A 20318-nucleotide genomic window follows, 5' to 3' on the forward strand; every position below is an offset into this window, starting at 1 on the left:
CCATATATGTAAATTTGTTGGCCCACGGTTTTAGCCAAATCTTTAATTAAATATGTTAAAAAGCCAAGGGAGGCTGGGAGGTTTATATTGACAGGATTATGCATTTTAGCTGTGTGGACATGATTGGAAAAAGCAAGGCCGAGTTTTTTTGTTTGTTTGTTTCTATGATGGTCACAAAAAACTATACAAAATGAAACGCCTCACACTTTTTATAGTGCTGTATTTATTTTTCAGTGTTTTGTTATAGTTTGCACCGTTCAGTCTCCACAGATATCCAATTTTTCTAAAGTGGAATCAGTAAATACTGACAGAAAGGGAAGAGTTATGTATTCTGTGCTCTACAGATGAGCCTGTTTGTGTCTTTCTCTGAAACTGCTTGACAGTTATTACCATAACAAGGCTTAACAGCATAACTAAGTGATATGAGTGATTCTTGCTATGATAAAAGACAAGTGAAGATGGTCAAAATATACAATTAAATGCGTTATATATTCTTTTATAAATGATATAGTATGCCCCAGGCTAGCCTGTAATGCGCTGCTGAAGCTAATTAATAAAACAACATGTTCCCAAGATCAGATATCAGGAGAAAACACAGCACTGGGATGAAGGGAACACTTTTGATCTCATTAATTTGTCAGAGAGAGGCACATGGCAGTTGTATTGCATATGCTGTAGGAGATACATACTGTGTGCAGGTCATTCGGACTGAAGCTAATCAGATTAAGATTTTCTCCAATTTCTCTTAATGGAAAATCCTAAATTTTAAAGCTACCAGCTCTTTTATGCTTTGAAGTACAAGTTTAAACCAAAATCTAAAATTCCTTTATTTAAAATAAACGATTATGGGCATTTTTGCTGCTTTCCTATTTATAAGAAGCTCTCAGAGGGGGTGGGAGTGAGAACAGCTGAGGCAAGGGGCTGTTTCCATACGTAGCTGTCGGAGGCTGTTCTCAAACTGCCTCCACTAGACAATCTGGCCTTGTTGACTCACAACATCAGAGCAGGGAGTAGGTTGTGCTCTCAAAAGTATTTCACTACAAGCAAGCAAAACTAACAAGAGTTGGAAAGTTGACTGAGTGGATCTGCTCATATTTTTCTACACTATGTGTATTGACATGTGAGCACAATTGAATAAATAGGGCATAGACATAGCCATGAGTCTCAGCAAACCAACCCAGACCAGTTGGTTTGCTGAGATGATGACAGAATGCACTGTGAAAACTTATAGTACATATAGGGAGTGATTGCAGTGGTCCCCCTGTGCCTTTTATAGTTTAAATAACTCTTCTTTGCTGTTTGTCTATCACAAGGAGCTCACATACCACATTATTGCTTTTATCAGCATAGCTGCTGTTATGTGTTTAAATGCTTGTTTGTAGTACCTTTTGTATAACACAGTTTGACTTCCGTAGAGGTCTTTGTACAAGACGTGAACCCAGAATCCTTAATAATTCAATCATAAATCAATAATTGATTTACAGCTGGACTCCTGATGTTCAGTTCTGCTGGCCAGAGTACTAATGAGCTCATGTCACGGCGAGGTGTCTGTCTGTTCATCCACAATTCACAAAAATCGCTGCTTCTCCTCAGGTATTGATCAGACTTTAGTGCAACTTGCACACAATGATCAGCCGAGTCTCCACCCAAATTGTGCTCAAGGTCAAGGTGACATTTGTCATTTTATGGACTTTTATGGGCTTTTTATTGTGATGGATGGTAATCCAGATGATCTGCTAAGCTACTGATGTCCTGGTTTTCCCTGCGAGTTTTCTATCTATCTATCCTCCATCTATTTTTCTATTTCTTTCAGTTTTGCTAGTATTGATTATAGATGCTCTGTCTGCCTGACTGTGTGCACTCTATCCACATGTGATTTGCACTCACACCATTGGCTGTGCTTCATATTGACTTACATTAATGATTTAGTGCTGCAGCTTTCCTTAAGGAACAGTTGCTAGCAGTGTAATGGCCATTATTTGTCCCCATCTTAGTCTGGTATGTTTATGGTTCAGTAGCAACAGCCAAGGCTGGTGTTTGTTAGGTGCTGCTAACGGAAGGGAAAAACTGAGGCCCATGAAGTGGCTCAGGCCTTTATTGATCAAAGTGTGGGAGTCTGTCTTGACGGCGTGTCTTTCTGTCTTACTCCGTGCCTCTGTGGGATGGAGCTATCAGCTATCAGTCTGCTCTGTCAGCACTGGTGAGAAAGGAAAGAAGCAGGTAATGAAAGAGGAAATTGATGAAAACAATGAGAGACAGAAGGAAAAGGAGACAGGATTAGAGATAAGAGCGAGCTGATGCGAGAGAGCTTCAATGTATATCTCAGGGGTTCCTCTACTGGTGGATATAGCATCATCATCTAGTCTCATTAGAGTGCAGCAAGTTTTGATGATTTGTTGCTTAGGAGACTGTGTGACCCAGTTTTTAAACATTTTGGGGTGAAAATTCAGTTTGCATTGAACAGAACTCGTGCAGCTGTCAAGATGTCAAAATGAAAGCTGTGACATGAGTAGAAATGGCTCCTTATGTTTCCTCTAACATACAGCTTCATTGTAATTTCCATCTTTTTCTTTAGGACCTTGCATTTTAGTAATCCCATCGTTTATGTAGGTAGTTGGAGCATTATTAGCATGTTTGCTAATAACCAGTCATTTGTATAGTGTTTTATATCATCCTTTCTTTTAAAGATTGATATTGGACTTTGCAGCCTTGGTACATGTGCTTCTTTAACAATCTTAACCTCTTTGCTCTCCAAAGACAATAAAGTTGAAAGCTGAAGCTCGGCTGGACCTTCTACGCCAAGTTGGGGTTGCCGTGGATACCTGGCTAAAGAGCGCCATGAACCAGGTGTGTATTGTCAGTGAGTGTTGGGAAAGCATGCAGGTATGCTGTGTGCTCATGTGCATGTCCCTGACCTGTGTGAAGATTTATTTGATATGCGTATGGTTGTGTTTGCAGTCATATCTTTGAGCACTTTTTTTTGTTGTTGTTTGTATATTTTGTGTGTATGTGTCTGCCTGTTTGCAATATGTGTATAAACCCCTGACTCTCTCCGTGCATGCTGTAGGTGATGGAGGAGCTGGAGAATGAACGTTGGGCCAGCTACACTTCCCACGACCCCTCACTGTCGGTGAGACACAGCCCCTCACTACATCTGCATTGCAGCTATTTTTTGCCAAGCCAGAACAATTAAACTTGTCTACCACTGGACAAAATTTGGACAAAATATTTAAAATGTATATATTTAAAAGTAGTTTTAAACAAAACATGGGTCCTAATGTTACTACCAGCCTGCAATATCTGTTCTCACTTGGCTAGAAAATGCAATTCCTACACCTACAGGGTAAATAACAAACTATATGACAAAGATGAATGTGCCCACCTACTGGATGTTTAGTGCTTTGGCTGTTGGAGTCTTAGGCTTTTTAAAGTGGATGTAATCATATGTAGGAGCTGATTAAGTCTAGTGCTAACTAGAGGTCTGGTTTCTGGGGAGATCAGTCCACAACTGATGTGTTGCATTGTGTGTTTTTCTTTTCATGTATGTATCTCACTATATTAGCAGTGTGTTTGAGATCATTATCATGCTGAAGTGTGAAGCCACTGACAATCAGACAGTTTCAAAGTGGTGTACATGGTGGATCACTATCTGTCTTTTCTATGTTCACCACTTGCTGAAATGCAAACCATGACAGAGCCTTCACCATGTTTTACAGATGGCTGTAGACACCCACTGTTGAACCTTTTTTTTTTTTATCTCCATCAACAATTTGGACCTGAAATTTGAAATTTGGATTCATTACTCCATCAGACCAGTTGCCACTGATTTTCAGTCGAGTTCTCGTGTAATTTGAAGTACCTCAGTCTTTTATCCCAGTTTCCTTTCATTAAGAAGTGCTTCTTGACATCCACCCCTTCTACCGAGAGCATTTCTGAATGGATCAGCTAAAGGGTCAGCTGCATCTCTCAGCTCCTGCTGTCCAAGGAGCTTTCCTGTTTCATAAGGACACAACTTTCAGATGCTGTTCACCTGCTGTAGATAGGTTTCTCTTACACATGCCACTTGTTCTCTTGTCTTCTACCTGTCCAGTTTGCTCAATTTTTTTAAGGACACACTGCACGCCATGCTGAGTTATGCCAAGCTTTTAGCTAATAGCTCTTTGGGAATCACCTTATTACTATTTTAAGGTGTTTGAAAGCCTGGAGAACTATAGCTAAAGAACACTTTAAAACGTTACAAGAATTTCTCGCTCCTTGTAAGCAAAATATAAAGAAATGGCTCAAGACTTTTGCACACTTTTTTGTAACTGTGTTTATTGCATTGACATTGGCCTGCTGTACCCACTAAAATGAACACCCTCACATCAGTAAGCTGTATATGATCTTTTGATTTCCCAACTGTCTCTCAGTAAATTCTTCAAATTCACTACACAAGCACGACACTCAATTCAGCACATTCAAAAATGAAATGCTAAACTTTTAACACACGGGCTCATGGCTGCTCATTCTTTATGGTTTCATTATCCGTGAAAATCTCCCAACCAGAGTAGCTCTCCTGACAGATTACTTTCTGAAAGATGTAAATTGATAAATAATTGACCTTGGCCCTGCTGCCTAATCATCTATCACACCAGTTAAAGACTCTTAAAACGCCCCACTTCCTCAGTGGAATACTGATGTAGTTCTCTCTTAACTTTATTTCACAGCTCTTAGCTTTAATGACAAAGTAGACAGATATGACGTCTTTTGTGTATCATCTCATCATGTTTGTGAAAGTGTGCGCAAACTGTATGAATGTGCTAATGGGTCCCAAGTTTTTCATGCTCTGTGCAGAACTCCACCCTAAAAATATTAGACACTTTAGAAATACAGCTTTTATCACAGAGGTATTTTATTATGAAGTATCAAAGTGCCATATATAAACTATACACTGGCTGTAATTCAGCCTTACATGCTGTGTTCTTTTGTGTAGGGATATTTCTGCGTAATTATGTTTGTGCATTTGTATGTGAGTTGTCTTCTCTGCATTAGCTTTACAGGGAGGCAAGTGTGCCAATCACTAGTAGAGTGATCCCACATGGGGCTTTGTGAGGAGACGTGTGTCTGTCTGTCTGTCAACAAGACTAAACATAGCTAGTCTGCTTTATTGGAAGCACTTGACATTCTGCTCATGTGATATTGCAGCTTGCAGCTAACACTAGAGAGAAAGAGAGAGAGAGAGAGAGAGAGAGAGAGACAGACACTGAACTTAAGAAAGAGAGAAAATGGAGAGAGAGATGAGCTAAATGGAAAAAGAATGAAAGAGGCATTTGTGCAGTTAAAGGGTGAAAGAAGCAGCAGCAGAGAGACAAGTACTGAAGAATGAGAAAAGTTAATTGGCTGTAAAAAAAAAAAAAAAAAGAAAAAGAAGAAGAAGAGGAGGGGTATGAGGTGAAGGAGAAGAGCAGAGATGAGGAGAAAGTCATGTCAGAGCAGAGGCATTGGAGGTGAGAAAGGTGGGGGTGAAAACAGCCAATAACTTGCTGTAATGTGATTTTATACTGTAAGAGATATAAGGTGTGGCATGTTTGCTCAGACAAAATGGTCCCCACACCTTGAGTCTCCTCAAGATTTGATCACGGTGCACAAACCTGCAGGTCAAATCCAATTTGTAATGAGCCAATCACATGGCATCAACTAATTTCTGCATGTAGATATGGTTAAGATGACCTGCTGACTAACTGAGCATCAGAATGAGGAAGGAGGCTGATTTAAGTGAATGTGGTGTAAGCTTTTCAGAAGCTGCTGATCTACTGGGACACATAACCATCTCTATCTACAGAGTCTAAAAAGTAGAAAATGTCTAGAAGGGGTCAGTTCTGTGGGTGAAGATGAACACAAACTCAGATGATCAGTCATTACAGTCAAGGTATGCAGAAGAGCATCTCTAAACATACATCGTGCTTTAAAGCAGATTGGCTGTAGCAGCAGAAGACCGCATTTCTGCTGCAGCGTTTGGATAGTATTTGGTCACACAGCACACAGCATAAAAGCATGAATCCCTGCTGGCTGCTTGTGATGGTGTGGGAGATATTTTCTTGTCACCTGATCCCTTTAGTACCAACTGAGCATCATTTAAATGCCACAGATATGCCGTGGCGGACAAAACTGTGTCAACTGTGTGATGCCATCATGTCAATATGGACCCAAATCTCTGATTAATTCAACAAGGTGCTGGAATCACCTTGTTGAATGTATGCAATGAAGAATTAAAGCAGTTATAAAGGCAAAAGGGGTCAAAGCCACAAGAAAGATGTGCTTAATAGTGTCCAGTGAGTGTATGTCTCAAAATATTTTATACTAAAAACAGTCAGGAGGGTTAAAATTTTGAACAATATTTATCTTCTTTTGACGGCATTTTAAAACTTCTCTTGTCCTATTTACAAGATTTGTCTGTTGTAGGCGTTTGCTGAAAACTCAGTGTGGTTTAGATGTCATTAAAAGAACAGACCAGGAGGCACATTGAGTATTCAGGCATATGACAGCAGTTCATCTGACATAGATTTTATTTGGAGAGCCTGGGGAGACTGACAGCAGCAAAGAAAGCTGGGACATTGTTATTAACAGGGTGCAAGAAAAAGAGACAGTATGAGAAGGGAAGGAAAAGTCAGAAGTGACCGATAACAAAGAAAGAACAAAGGATTGATGTAGTGCGAGTAATAATCTGCACAGGACGTGACAGAAACACAATGAAAGTAGGGAGCAGGCTCTCTCCTCGGCCGTTTCTTCATCCCACTCAGGTTTATTAATCTGAATGAAATACTGCAAGCCTTAAAAACCTCAGGCCTCTCAGACAGCAACTGCCTTCATTACAATAACACTTTTACCTCCAGGAACAGTAAAATCTTGCACTGGCCTGTCTCCGCTGTATTGGTACATATACTGAGATGTATATTTTGTGGTACTTTATAGGGTTATTACTGGAATACATACTGGCCTTTACTTCAGGGATTAAAAGGAACTGGTCTCTGGGCTAAGCAGCGTATTCTTAAATCAACAAAGAGGATAAGCTTAATGTGAACCAACAAACAAGCAGCCACTAAAGAAATGTGGCCCTGACTGAAGCCTCCACGCCGTAGGTTCTACATGGCTGTGCTTGAAATCACCTTCTCTTTACAATGAAATTACCCTTGTCCAGGTAGTAGTGGTAAATGATGTGTTACATCAGGGGTTTATTATTTAACATGGACACTTATCAATTACTAACAGACCGCAGCAGTGTTTATTTTATGTGGTTCAGACATGTCAGTAACTATTGAAAGGATCACAGGACTGTGTCCTGATGTTTAGGTGAAACACACTCACACTCAGTTTATCTTATCCTGTAACACGTTTTCCTAAAAACGAAGTCATCTTCACGGCAGCACATCACTTAGGATGGCGTGGTTTTTAGGGAACTGTATCCAAACTGCTGAATGGATTGCCATGAATGTTGGTGTGCACATTTATGTGCCCCTCAAGATTCATTTTAACAAAACTGATGTTCCTCAGATCTCACTTTTTCATGCGTTAGCAGGACAAAACAACAAAAATTAAGGCCAGTCCTGTCAGTTTAACTATTACTGTGTTTTTACCAAGCTAATTATAGTCAGTACTTATTCATATGGTAAATGCTACTGTTATTCTATTTATTTTAGAAATCATGGCTGAACAATATACAGCATCACGGCAAATGTAATGTTTTTATTATGCAGGTAACAGTTTTAAAGAAGCACAAACGTAAGTCCATGTTTATATTTCTTCTAGGTAAAAAGTATGCTCACAATCAGGAAAACAAAAAAAGGAGGAAGAGAGGTCTATACATTATTTTTTAACACAAGCAATTTTTTTGATTCATCATCATCTCCCTGAGGTCAGCTCAGGTCAGCAGGTCAACAGGAAAAATGACCAAAAACACCTCAAAATTGCAGCAGCCATGCATCCTCAGATCCAGGAAAAAAAATGTAGGAGTGACATTATCTAAAATACTTAGCAGCCATTTCCTGAAATTAATTGGATGACAATTTTCCAGTACAGATTAATATCAGGTAAATATCAGAGCATTAGATCCAGTCTCTTTGTACAGCAAAAATAAATGACGTGTGTACAAATGTGTTTAGGCTCTTGATACAAAATACAAGACTTTAAAGACCAAATTACACTTGATACAAATTCAATACAAGAGCTTTAACCTCCTAGGACTTGGCGTCCACATATGTGGACATCACATTTTGGGTTATTTAGACCAAAATACTCAATTTTGCTCTACAAGGGCCTGATATCCACTTACGAGGACATTATACTGCTACTGTTCTATTGAAATGTTAAACGAATATCCTCATATGTGGCTCTCATTTTTCTTAGAAACAAAAATCAGGTAAAAAAAAATCTGGTAATTCTTTGTTTTTACATTCATCGGGTCCCAATCAGTCCAAATATCAAAAAGAAATTAAAAATGCATGCTGTGGAAGAGTTCGGGTCTTAGGCGGTTAAAAATAAAACATATTAAAAGCCTTTGGTAACGTGTTACCAAGTGGGTAAAAACAGAAAGCCTTCCTCCTAAAGCAAATAGTGTTAATGACACACCCATGTCAAGGTGCAAAAACATTCCCTATTTTCTTACCCATTCCTTCAGATAGTTTCGATAACAGTGTCTTTTTTATTACAGAATCATATGTCAAACTCTGGAGATTAACTAAAGTACTAAAGACATACATGTTTTGTTGTGCACCGTTATAGAGTTTACTGTGTCAACAGAAATCTGATGACTAAACACAATGAACTGAGAACACACACACACACACACACACACACACACACACACACACACACACACACACACACACACACACACACACACACACACACACACACACACACTATTTTCTCTCCCCATCTATTGTTACTGGTCAGGTCAGCCTTCTGTCTGTGATAGATCTTTCTACCAGCTGTATCACATGACTTCCCTGTAAGCCAGTGAAATTCACATGGAACAAACGAGGGAGTGGCTGGCTCATTTGAAACATTAGTCCTGGTACACCTGTGTCAAAAAAGCTACAGTACACACACTGAGCAGGATAGAGAAACTCAGACAGGAAGGAGCGATAGAAAGGTAAGGAACTATCTGTACAGATGGAAAAATACTACAGGTGGCGAATAGACAAGACATAGTCTCGCAGCTGGTTATCGGACGCATAGTAGAAAGTGAGAAGAGAAGCTGGGATCATAACACAGCTGGGGAGCTGCAAGGTTAGTTTGAAGCAGTAGAAATAAACAGATAACAGTATACCTAACTAGGCATCACTTGGACAGCAGGAGTTGTGAGCACTTTGACTTTTTTTAACTGGTTTACATTAATAATTTAGCTAAACATCAAAGAAAATATAAATATACTGAGCATTTTACCATCTGGTATCATGTAAAATATGTTAAATGTTTTGCATTTAAACAGCTGTTGTTGTGTTTTTGCTCTTGAATATAGGCGTGTGTTTTAATCATTAACTTTAAAGGTGAGTGGAGCTTTTCTTGTTTGTCCTTGTACTTATCAGAGGTTTTCATTGTGGATCTGTTTGTGTGTTAAAGGGCACAGTGGACCTGGAGCGTGAAGAGGGTGAAGAGTGTGAGGAGAATATGGAGGTTTTTGACGACAGCAGCTCCAGCCCTTCGGGGACCCTCCGCAACTACCCGCTAACCTGCAAAGTCCTGTATTCATACAAGGTGTGAAGCAGCATGCACACAGTTACAGGGTGACACACACCTGCATGCACACAGCATCAAATATCTGCCTACTAGAAAGGAAACACCTGCAGCACACAGTATTATTGTTGACATATGTATGCCATTTAAATACCTCATTAACTAATCATTAATAGAGAAGTGTTTGGTTATATGGAGGACATCTTAGGTCAACTGAATTCCTCCTCTTGCTGTTTAGATGTCCTGCCAACAAGTTTTTTCAAAAAGGTCTCAAAGACTTTAGAGTCAGACCTGTTACAGATCGTCAACTTTTCCTTAATGTCAGGTGTGTTTCCGGAACCACTAAAAACTGCTGTAATAAAACCTATACTGAAAAAGGACAATCTTGACAAGACACAAATGAACAACTACAGGCCGATTTCAAATCTCCCATTTTTAAGTAAGATCATTGAAAAAGCAGTTTCTCAACAGCTCAATTACTTCTTAAAACAGAATAACTGCTGTGATGCCTTCCAGTTAGGTTTTAGACAGAACCACAGCACTGAAACTGCTCTGACCAAAGTGTTTAATGACATATGTCTGAATACAGACAGTGGAAAAATGTCAGTCCTAGTTTTACTGGATCTCAGTGCAGCATTTGATACAGTTGACCACAACATATTACTCAAACGACTGGAGAACTGGGCAGGTCTTTCAGGAACTGTACTAAACTGGTTCAAAACATATGTAGAAAACAGGAAATACTTTGTATCAATAGGTAACTTCACATCTGAGCAGACAAGCATCACATGTGGAGTTCCCCAAGGTTCCATCTTGGGACCCCCTCTGTTTAACATTTACATGCTCCCACTGGCACAGATTATAAACAACAACAAAATAAACTATCACAGCTATGCAGATGACACACAAATATATATCACAATGTCACCAGGAGACCGAGGCCCTGTACAGGCTCTTGGTAAATGCATTGAGGAAATTAATGACTGGTTGTGCCACAATTTTCTCCAGCTAAACAAAAACAAAACTGAGGTAATAGTCTTTGGCGCCAAAGAAAAACGATTACAGGTCACCAGAGAACTTCAATCTCTACACCTAAAAACCACAAACCAGGCGAGAAATTTGGGTGTAGTGATGGATGCAGACCTAAACTTAGAAAAACACATTAAGACAATAACAAAGTCAGCTTACTATCACCTCAAGAATATATCAAGGATAAAAGATCTGATGTCCCAACAGGACCTGGAAAAACTAGTCCATGCATTCATCTTTAGTAGGCTTGATTACTGTAACAGCATCTTTACAGGTCTACCTAAAAAATCAGTCAGACAACTACAGCTCATTCAGAACTCTGCTGCTCGAGTCCTCACTAAGACCAAAAAAGTGGACCACATCAGTCCAGCTCTGAGGTCTTTACACTGCCTGCCTGTCCGTCAGAGGATAGACTTTAAAGTTCTGATGCTGATGCTGGTCTGGGATGATCAGGAAGAGGAGTACAGAAGTCTGGTGAGGAACTTTGTCGCATGGAGTCACACAAACCACCTGCAACTCAACACCTCAAAGACTAAGGAACTGGTTGTGGACTTCGGGAGGTCCAGAGAAGGTCCACTGCCGGTTCAGATAGAGGGGGAGGAGGTGGAGGTGGTCAACAAGTACAAGTACCTCGGGCTGTGGGACAATAAACTGGACTGGTCATGCAACACAGAGCACCTGTATAAAAAATCCCAAAGCCGACTGTACTTCCTCAGGAGGCTGAGGTCTTTTAACATCTGCAGGAAGCTCCTGAGGATGTTTTACCAGTCGGTGGTTGCTGGAGTACTTTTCTATGCTGTGGTGTGCTGGGGGAGCAGCACAGCAAAGAAGGACTCATCCAGGCTGGAGAAACTGATCAGGAGGGCTAGCTCTGTGGTCGGCATGAAGCTGGACACTCTGGTGACAGTGGCAGAGAAAAGGACATTAAAGAAACTGCTGGACATTATGAACAATGCTGGGCATCCTCTGCACACGGCCATAAACAATCAGAAGAGTCTGTTCAGTGACAGGTTGCTTCTCCCCAAGACAAGAACTAACAGACTTAAAAACTCCTTTGTCCCACACGCCATCAAACTGTTTAACTCCTCTCTGGAGGGGAGAGGGAGGGGAGACAGGAGGACAAAGGAGGGGGGAACAACTAAGCTGTAGTGCCTCTTCACCTCACTGTACAATACCTTGTGCAATACTTTTTGTAAATAGTCAACAGTGCAATAGACTCAATACTTGAAATGTGCAATTCACTTGTATTTTTATTTTTTATTCCTATTTATTCTATTTATCCCCTTTGTATATTTTATTTATATTTGTCTCTGTATTTATATATGTGTGTGTGTGTGTGTGTGTGTATATATATATAACAATTCTGTAACTGTAACTTCGGTCGTTGCTGTGCTTTTTTTGGAAGTCGAATTTCCCAGAGGAACCCACCCGAGGGATTAATAAAGTTCTATCTTATCTTATCTTATCTTATCTTATCTCTTATAAAGCTCTGAATGGTTTAGGACCAAAATACATCAGTGACCTCCTGACCCAGTATGAACCTTCCAGATCCCTCAGGTCATCTGGATCCGGTCTTTTATCAGTTCCCAGAGTCAGAACCAGACACGGAGAAGCTGCATTCAGCTTTTATGCTCCTTATATCTGGAACAAACTCCCAGAAAGCCTCAGATCAGCTGAAACACTCGGTTTATTTAAATCCAGGTTGAAGACTCACCTGTTCTCAGCTGCATTTGAATAAAACACCAAATCCACACTTTTAAGCTTAAATTTCAAAACTAACATTTTAACTACTGATTTTATCTATTTCTGATTTTATCTGTTTTGATTTTATATACTGTTTTGTTTGTTTGTCTGTTAATTAGTTAGTTAGTTTGTTTGCTTGTTTTAATCAATTTTAAATCATACTTTTTATTTGTTTTTGTTTCTAATGTCTCTGTAAAGCACTTTGAATCACCTTGTTGTTGGATTGTGCTATACAAATAAACTTGCCTTGCCTTGCCTATAAGGTCTGGCTACTCCCTTTTTCTGTCCTTTCACATCTGCTGACCTTTCCTCCTTTCATACTCTCCTACTCTCCTTCCCACTTTCTCTGTTTTTCTTTCTTTAACTCCCGCTGTCTCTTCCTCAGGCCTCCCAACCAGATGAGTTAACTATCGATGAACAGGAGATGTTGGAGGTCATTGAGGACGGAGACATGGAGGACTGGGTTAAGGTACCCGATCGCAGTCAAGTGCTGTAGATGTGTATCGCATTTTTTTTGCCAGTTGAATAATTTGATCGTTGTTGTGCTACTGTCTGTACTGACATGATTTTTGGGGCTTCTTTTGTTGTTGTTGTTTATTTGTTTGTTTCTCAGGCACGCAATAAGGCAGGTCAGGTGGGCTATGTCCCAGAGAAATACCTGCAGTTCCCGACCTCCAACAGTCTGCTGAGCATGCTCCAGTCTCTGGCTACGCTCGATGCTCGGTCACACACTTCGTCTAACTCAACAGAGCCAGAGCTGCACTCGGGCTGCATAAACGGAGACACAAATAGTAAGTAACCCTGTAAGCACAGTTGCTGTGAAGGATTAATTAAACTTCATGGCAGTAGTTAAAGGAAAGAGGTTAATTCTAGTTGTACCCGTGTAAATGAGTTTTCACCCATAATGAGGTTATTGTGGGCCACTAACTGAGGCATTTTTCTCTTTACTGCTTCTGTAGAGTACACTGAGTACACTAAGCAGGGTATTATTGGAAAGGGGAAATGTAGGGGTTGCCCACTGAACCTTGCTGGGATGCTCTAAATAAACACCCTTGACCCTAATCATTTCAGTTCATTTACAATACTCTACAAGGGTCTTGAGCAATGCTTCATTTCTTTATATTTTGCATCCAAGGAGATCATTTTTAAAGTGGTCTTGAGCAATAGTTATTCAGGCTTTCCAGAGGTTTTCCAAAGACCAAATATTGTATTTCCATGTATGTTTGCACTTTTAATAAATCACAGTACTGCATGTCAATGAACTAGAACCAGTGCCTTCTGTAAAAATCCTGTCTCATATTCAAAGAGAACAAAAAGAGAACAAGAGCGGAGCATTAACCTGACTGTTAACTGTTAACTTTTGCTGTTTTATTTCTGCAGCCCTGTGGGTTGTATTCACAAGTTCATTTAAAAGTAAATTAAACTGGTAGACATAAAGTTTGAGCTGAAATTCAAGACAGCCTTAAAAAAGGAGCTGGAGTTACTTGTACAGGCCGTACCTATCTGGTCATCAATGCAAACGATGCATAACTTAATTATTTCGTACAGCCAGAAACCTGCATTAATCGAGCTTTATTGGTCAAGCACCATTTCACTGACAACAAAAACAAGGAGAGGAAACTGGGTGGTTGTAACTTTTGCTATATAAAACTCTTTATTTTATGTTATTTTTTAGTCTTTGCATGCTTCTTTACCTGCCTTATTTAAAACCTTATCTTCTCCTACTGTGCTCTTGCTCTTACTCTTCATCCGTTTTTCTTTTTATTACTTTGTATCTGCTGTGCCTGAATAGTTAGACCAGGCTCATGAGCAAATCCACTGCTGTTTGTATATCTTCTGCTCTCCAGCGGTGTATACCATTTTCTTAATAACAGTAAGGGCCCTGCAGACAAGAAACTGCATTTCCCTGAGAATAATTGTTCCGACGGTATACTTATAATTGTTTTTTCTCCCTCTCTCTCTATCGTCCTTTCTCTCTGCAGTGGTGTACGTGCGTGCACTTTATGATTACGAGGGTCAGGCGGATGAGGAACTCTCCTTTTCCGAGGGAGCTGTGATCCGCTTGTTGAGCCGTGACACTCAGACAGATGACGGCTTCTGGGAGGGGGAGCTGAACGGGCGGGTGGGCGTTTTCCCCTCCGTGTTGGTAGAAGATCTTACAGAGAATGGAGAGACCAGCGCGGGAGGGGCAGGTGACACACAGGTACAGTAACACCTGTACACACATGAATTAATCTCACAGATAACATACAAGTCATCTTAGGTAACAGGACTTACTCTAGACCTGAATGAGACATTTGGTCTTATCAGTGTTTTCTCAGGGGAGAAATACCAAAGACTGTGTGTAGTCGACTGTGCCAGTTTATACCCCTATCCCTTCCTCCTTTCCTGCTTGTTGTCCATTTGATCTATCAGCAAGTCAGAGTTCAAAAACAGTGCATTAGAACTGCCGTGTTTGTGCAGCATTCTGATAAAAAACCTGCACTGCAATCACAGAAAAGAGGTCTTATCTGTGCCACTGAGTGCTGCCCTATTAGAGGCTCAGCAGCAGGAAGGATATGGCCTCTCCCTTCCTATAAGCCTGTAGACATAACACGCAACCCAACATCTTTTAAGTGCTATGCAGGGAATGTTGGTTAAAAAAAGTATCCTGGTCAAGTTTTGTGTTGTAGCCCACTTTGTCTTTTCTTTATTTCCACCACTCTCTGTAGATCTCTCCTTCTTTGAAACTGCCATCTTCTCTGCCACCTCTTCCGCTGTACGACCAGCCTCCCATCAGCCCCTTCACCAGCCCCGAGACTTCCACCCCACCTCCTCTGCCACGTTCCCCTTCCGCTGCTCTTAATGGGGAGCACAAGCTTCCTCTGCCTGCCTCGTCACACAAAGGACCGCTGTCAGCTCACAGTAAGACAACCAATACAACAACAACCATGTTTAACGAAAAGTGAGATTTCTGAGGAAGGTAATCGGGGCTTTTAATTTGAAATTTTGTCTCGCTCACTCTAGATCAAAGCTCTGGCAGGAGTCCAGTATCTCCAGGATTTGCTAAGACTCAGCCGCCAAGATTCACTCCTGAAGGAGGCCCGGGCAAACTACGACCTGTTAGTATCAGTGTTACTCAAGAAGTGTTTTTTTGTGCACAATGTGTGTGTGTGAGTGTTTGTGTGTTCGAGCTGTCTTTTTATTTCCTCCCATCTCTGGAAAGCACAGAGGGAATGCATCCAAATTTGCAAATGGATTAGATTTTAGTGGTCAAAGATCTTTCTGGGTTTTTTATGGCTTTTCCCAGCAACAAAGACCTCTTCATCCTCATTCATACTACGCCACAGTAATTTAGCCATAGATAAACAAAAGACCATGCTGTTTCACTCTATATGAAAACATTCATTCAGAGGGTAGGGTGCACAGCATTTCTTTATCACAGACAAAAAATGACATGTACGGCTGTAAACTGCACTTCCTTTTCTTTCAACAGACATCTTGAAAGGAGATGTCTTGAAAGATCTCTTTCAAGACATCTCCTGGATTAAAAGTGTAGTTGAACTTCTTTACACTGGTAGAAACGGGAGTTTCACTGGTCCGGCCCACATCCCCACCCTGCTGCTTAGCCTTTGCAAGTGGCTGACATCATTGCTAGCATTTACACTTGTGATGTTGTGCCTGTGTTACTTTGTAATTTTGCCACTGAAACACTAGTCGGCGGTGAGGTTTCTCTCTTCAACTCAATTCATTGTCTTCTTCTCGATTAAAAAAAGGCATCAGAAAAAGAAGAGAAGCAAGAAATAAACGTTCACTGCGGGCCGCATCAGCGTGACATGTAGTTAGATTACAGTGTATGTCACGGCACAGGATTTCACAGGGACTTAAAGAAACTAATGAAGAAAATAATCAGCAGATGAATGTATGACATATAAGTAACCGTCAATTTTTCTTAAGTGTTCGTTAAACTGTGTGACCTACAGATCCCAACAATAGGTTGAAAACACAGTTTTTTTTGTTAGAGTCTAAAAGCAGACAATTCCCTACTTTTCCTGTTCGTTGATAACACATTTGTGTCTCGCAGCAGGAAGTGAACATTTAACTGTTTGTCAAATTAAGAAAAGTAGGTCGCCCCTATTATCACCTTGACTTCAGTTTTTCTCACTTTGGCTTCTTTCTTTTCCTTACTCTTGTATTTAATGTGTTTTCTTTCTCCGCTGCAGGTGCGAGCCGCTCCTCCTCCACCCAAGCAGCACCCCCGCCGACAGCAGGAGAAGAGCGACAAGACGGAGGAGGTGGAGATCACGCTGGTGTGACAGACAAACAAACTGACAGCCGGTTATAGGCGCACAAACAGAAATGAAAACAGATGAAAGGCAGATGTATCCTACAGACTTGGGAACTGAAGTGAAGTTAAATAAAGTGATGTGAAGTAAACTGAACTGAACCACGCTGACCCCTCCCCCCGCCCCAATCTCCTGAACTCCTGGCAGCTCCGTATCTTCTCCCTTTGAGCTGAGGAGGAGGAGAGCAGAGAGAGGGGACAAAGGCAGACTATCCGATGTAATAATCTCCGTATTAGCTTCCTAATGAAGTGCAGCAGTAGCCCACACACCCCCGATCCCTTCACCCTACCCCGTCCTTTCATTCTTGCCTTAAAACCTCACCTCATTGGGCAGCAAATCACACCACGGTGAAGCAGAGGAAGAATGTCAGGAGAGGAGGAGGATGGGAAAAAGCTATTTGTGACAGATGACGGATTTGGCAAGTTTTCTGTTGTCAAGCTTTCCATAAGACCATTCATCTTTCTGCAGAAGCAGATCAGAGTCAATATTTAGATTTTTTCTCTTCCCAATAAATAATCATGAAGCACGAGAAAAGTTTTGAAGCCCCAAGAACTGACAAAATGTAGTAAAAGGTTATCAGACAAACCAAACATATAATTCAATACACTATAACTATAAAATTAGGGTGGGATGGAGGCAGATGATTGATTGTGGTGACCCCTAAAGGCAGAAGCTGACTTAAATGGCAGCCCACATGAACAGCTGATAACTTAGTATGGATCTTGTTGGCAGATATCATACTGGATGCAATATTTACGTTGCTTTAGCCTCTTTACAGTTATCACACATCTGCAAGCCACTTTGCAACCCAGCTCATGCTTTTCATGCTGTGTGTGTGATTTAATCAATGGTCAGTGTTGCTTGCAGCGTCATGTACAGGTGTTGCTTCGGCCCAAAGAAGAGAGCCCAATCTAATTCAGTGCAGATGGAAATAAACAATCTGCTTTTTGCTACTGTATTCCCGGGGGCATTAGTTTTGCTTTTGTTTTTGTTTTTAAAAAAGTCTGATTCTTATCTGATACCTTTTCCTTACCTTTTGTGAGTGTTGTGGGCCCATCCAAAGAAAGCTGGCTGAAATGTAAGTAAAAACATGCCAAGTCTGTCACGTTTTTGGAGAGCAGTGGAGAACGAAGTGAACGACCAGAGAAATTGAGCGGTGTGCGTGGATGCAGTGTCCCTCTCCTTAGGCCTTCCCTCGTCATATATAGTCATTATCATCATACGTATTTAATGTGTAATAGTACAGTACATTACTGTCGTCATAGGAATGTTATGCTCAGCATTTCATATAGACTAACTCAGCTGAATGGAATACCATGTCTGATATGTAGTGGAAGTTTTATCTTCATCTTATACTGAAGGGGCATTGTAAATACAGCAGGAAGGAGAGCTCAAAGGAGGGAGAGGATGAAAGAAAACGAGAGATAAAGGAGGCTGGATCCTTCCCTCTGCTCTTAGCATCGCCTCTCTTCCCGTCCCTCCTTTACGTCTCTCCCTCTTTCCTCTAAAGACGATTCTGTCCATTGGCAGTCAGTGTGAATCAGTGACTATCATATACATACATACACACATGCAGATACATTATACGACAGATACATTCTCTCATTCTGTGCGCCGTATGTCTGTATCACTGATTGGTTCAGAGATGCGCTGCTGGTGCTTTTAAAGGCACTCAAATTGTTGGTATTCACTATGTGGCAACAAAGAAAAGTTTTATTTCAGATGATGTAGACACAGGAAAGTATTTGTGGCCGGGACTTCTTATTAGCACAGAACTGTATAGTTTTCATCCCTCTCATGCCGATTTGTTCACTGTTCAGTTCAACTAAGACGCACGTTTACTTGACGCTCATTACATTTGCAGGTATAATTTTTCTCTCGTCTCGCCAAGCAAAGCCACCACATCTTGTGTCCTAATGCTAGAAACAGAAAACAGAAAGAGGTGTGTAAAGAAAAAAAATCGAACTAAATGGACAGAACTAGCAAATGACATTCAAATGGAGCTAAGTACAAATCTTTTGTGTGTGGTTTTTTTTTACTCAAAGTAAATAAATGCCCCCATTTCCCTTTACATGGCCATAAAGCCTTTGAAACTCCTTGCCTGAAGGGCAGCGTAGCACTTTTATTAATTTCTACCTTACTTGGAAAGTAGCAGTACCCTCATATAGCATCGGCACAGGTGGCAAAGACTCTGATGAATCCTTGTTGTTAAAATGATTCAGAGTTGTTCTTTTTAAGCTGATCCTATGGACTTTTTTTGTTTCAGTGTGACTGATGCTTAAAAAACAAAACAAACACAAATAAAGATCTCCACTCTCCCAGCTCTTCCAAAGAGGTGGAGAGACGACTGTGGACAGTGAAATTCGCTGTTCTCCTTTATATATAAGAACAAAACAAACAAAAATTACAGAAAGCGATGCGTTTGAATGAATCATTTCTTTTTTTGGTCTCGAAATAGGCCTGGGTGTTTATGAGTGTGATTGTTTATAAGAGAGAGAGGAGGAATTTTAATCTAATCTGTGTTTGACTCTGAAGATATGTCCCAGTTCCTCACTGCAAATGAACAAGTTTGGAGAGCGTTTGCACGGAATAAATTGCAAAGTAGAGTATTGTCCAAATTGTCAGCAGGAGATAAAACTGAACATTCAGGCAGTAATCCTCTTTCTTTGTCTCAGATAACATCCCTACTGCAAAACAAAAACAAAAGAAGAACTGTGAATATTAAATTTAAAACTCTTAGCATTACTATGTAGTGTTGCACTGGAGCACATCTTCAGGTCTCCTGTAAGAAAAGTCTTAATCTGGAAGCAAATCGATTGTTTTCCCCGGTGGAGGTGATTTCTAAAAGGAGAAGTAAGAAGTGAAACCACAACATTTTGTGTAGCATTCATCCTAGCAAACTTAAGCATGCTGGAATTAGTTGCATTTTTAGATACGACCCTCTGCTCTTCTGCTGTTGTACGGACTAGCATTGACTTGTGACAGTGTGGTCAAGGCGACTTGGAACAGCAGCCTGTCCTTGATCTCTCTGAGATCTGATTTTTACTGGTTTTCGAACTTGTTTTGAAGTTTATGGTTTTTCAGCATCCGCAGACATTCCCGTTATACTTACTCAGTCAGTCTGTCATATATAAAATTGACATTTCATTGCCAGTTGCCACTTTGAAGACGGATCGTTTCCCATCTTTAACAGTCTCTTTGGTCCGCGACAGTGTTTAATTATTTGGTATGGTTTTTATGTTTTAAATGACACTTTATTTTTCCTTATGTGGATTCAGAGTAGCACAGCTGCCGTTATTATTAACGATGTGGTGGAACAACTGGCCTCTCTCTTTAATAGACTGTTGCCATGGTGACAATATTGAGAACAGGTGCAAAAGTCTTTCTGCATATTATTATTGGATGTACAAAAAATGACAACAAAAAAACAAAGTTTGTATTTATTGTGTACAAATGTTAATTAATAAAAAATATGGAAAAGTTGAAAAGTTGCACACATCGATTTTT

At 40.4% G+C, this 20318-nt stretch overlaps 1 protein-coding gene and 1 long non-coding RNA gene across 3 annotated transcripts in view; one reads left to right on the top strand and one right to left on the bottom strand.

Annotated features, from left to right (window-relative positions):
• Window positions 1-20299, top strand: part of fchsd2 (FCH and double SH3 domains 2) — a 72691-nt gene extending 52392 nt beyond the window's left edge. For both annotated transcript variants that reach the window (XM_085429920.1, XM_085429921.1), the window contains 9 exons: window positions 2758-2847; window positions 3068-3130; window positions 9601-9735; window positions 12872-12955; window positions 13100-13277; window positions 14469-14689; window positions 15198-15390; window positions 15493-15587; window positions 16689-20299. In XM_085429920.1, coding sequence (XP_085286046.1) covers window positions 2758-2847; window positions 3068-3130; window positions 9601-9735; window positions 12872-12955; window positions 13100-13277; window positions 14469-14689; window positions 15198-15390; window positions 15493-15587; window positions 16689-16781 — 1152 coding nt within the window. In that variant the 3' untranslated portion in view covers window positions 16782-20299. The remainder of the gene's footprint in view (window positions 1-2757; window positions 2848-3067; window positions 3131-9600; window positions 9736-12871; window positions 12956-13099; window positions 13278-14468; window positions 14690-15197; window positions 15391-15492; window positions 15588-16688) is intronic.
• Window positions 1-20318, bottom strand: part of LOC146693915 (uncharacterized) — a 340133-nt gene that overhangs the window by 184817 nt on the left and 134998 nt on the right. The gene's annotated exons all lie outside the window — the stretch shown is intronic.

This window comes from Copadichromis virginalis, linkage group LG14 (genome assembly GCF_057382275.1).
Source record: "Copadichromis virginalis isolate Kocher_CV1m ecotype Utaka linkage group LG14, C_Virginalis_male_GT1.1, whole genome shotgun sequence".
NCBI lineage: Eukaryota > Metazoa > Chordata > Actinopteri > Cichliformes > Cichlidae > Copadichromis > Copadichromis virginalis.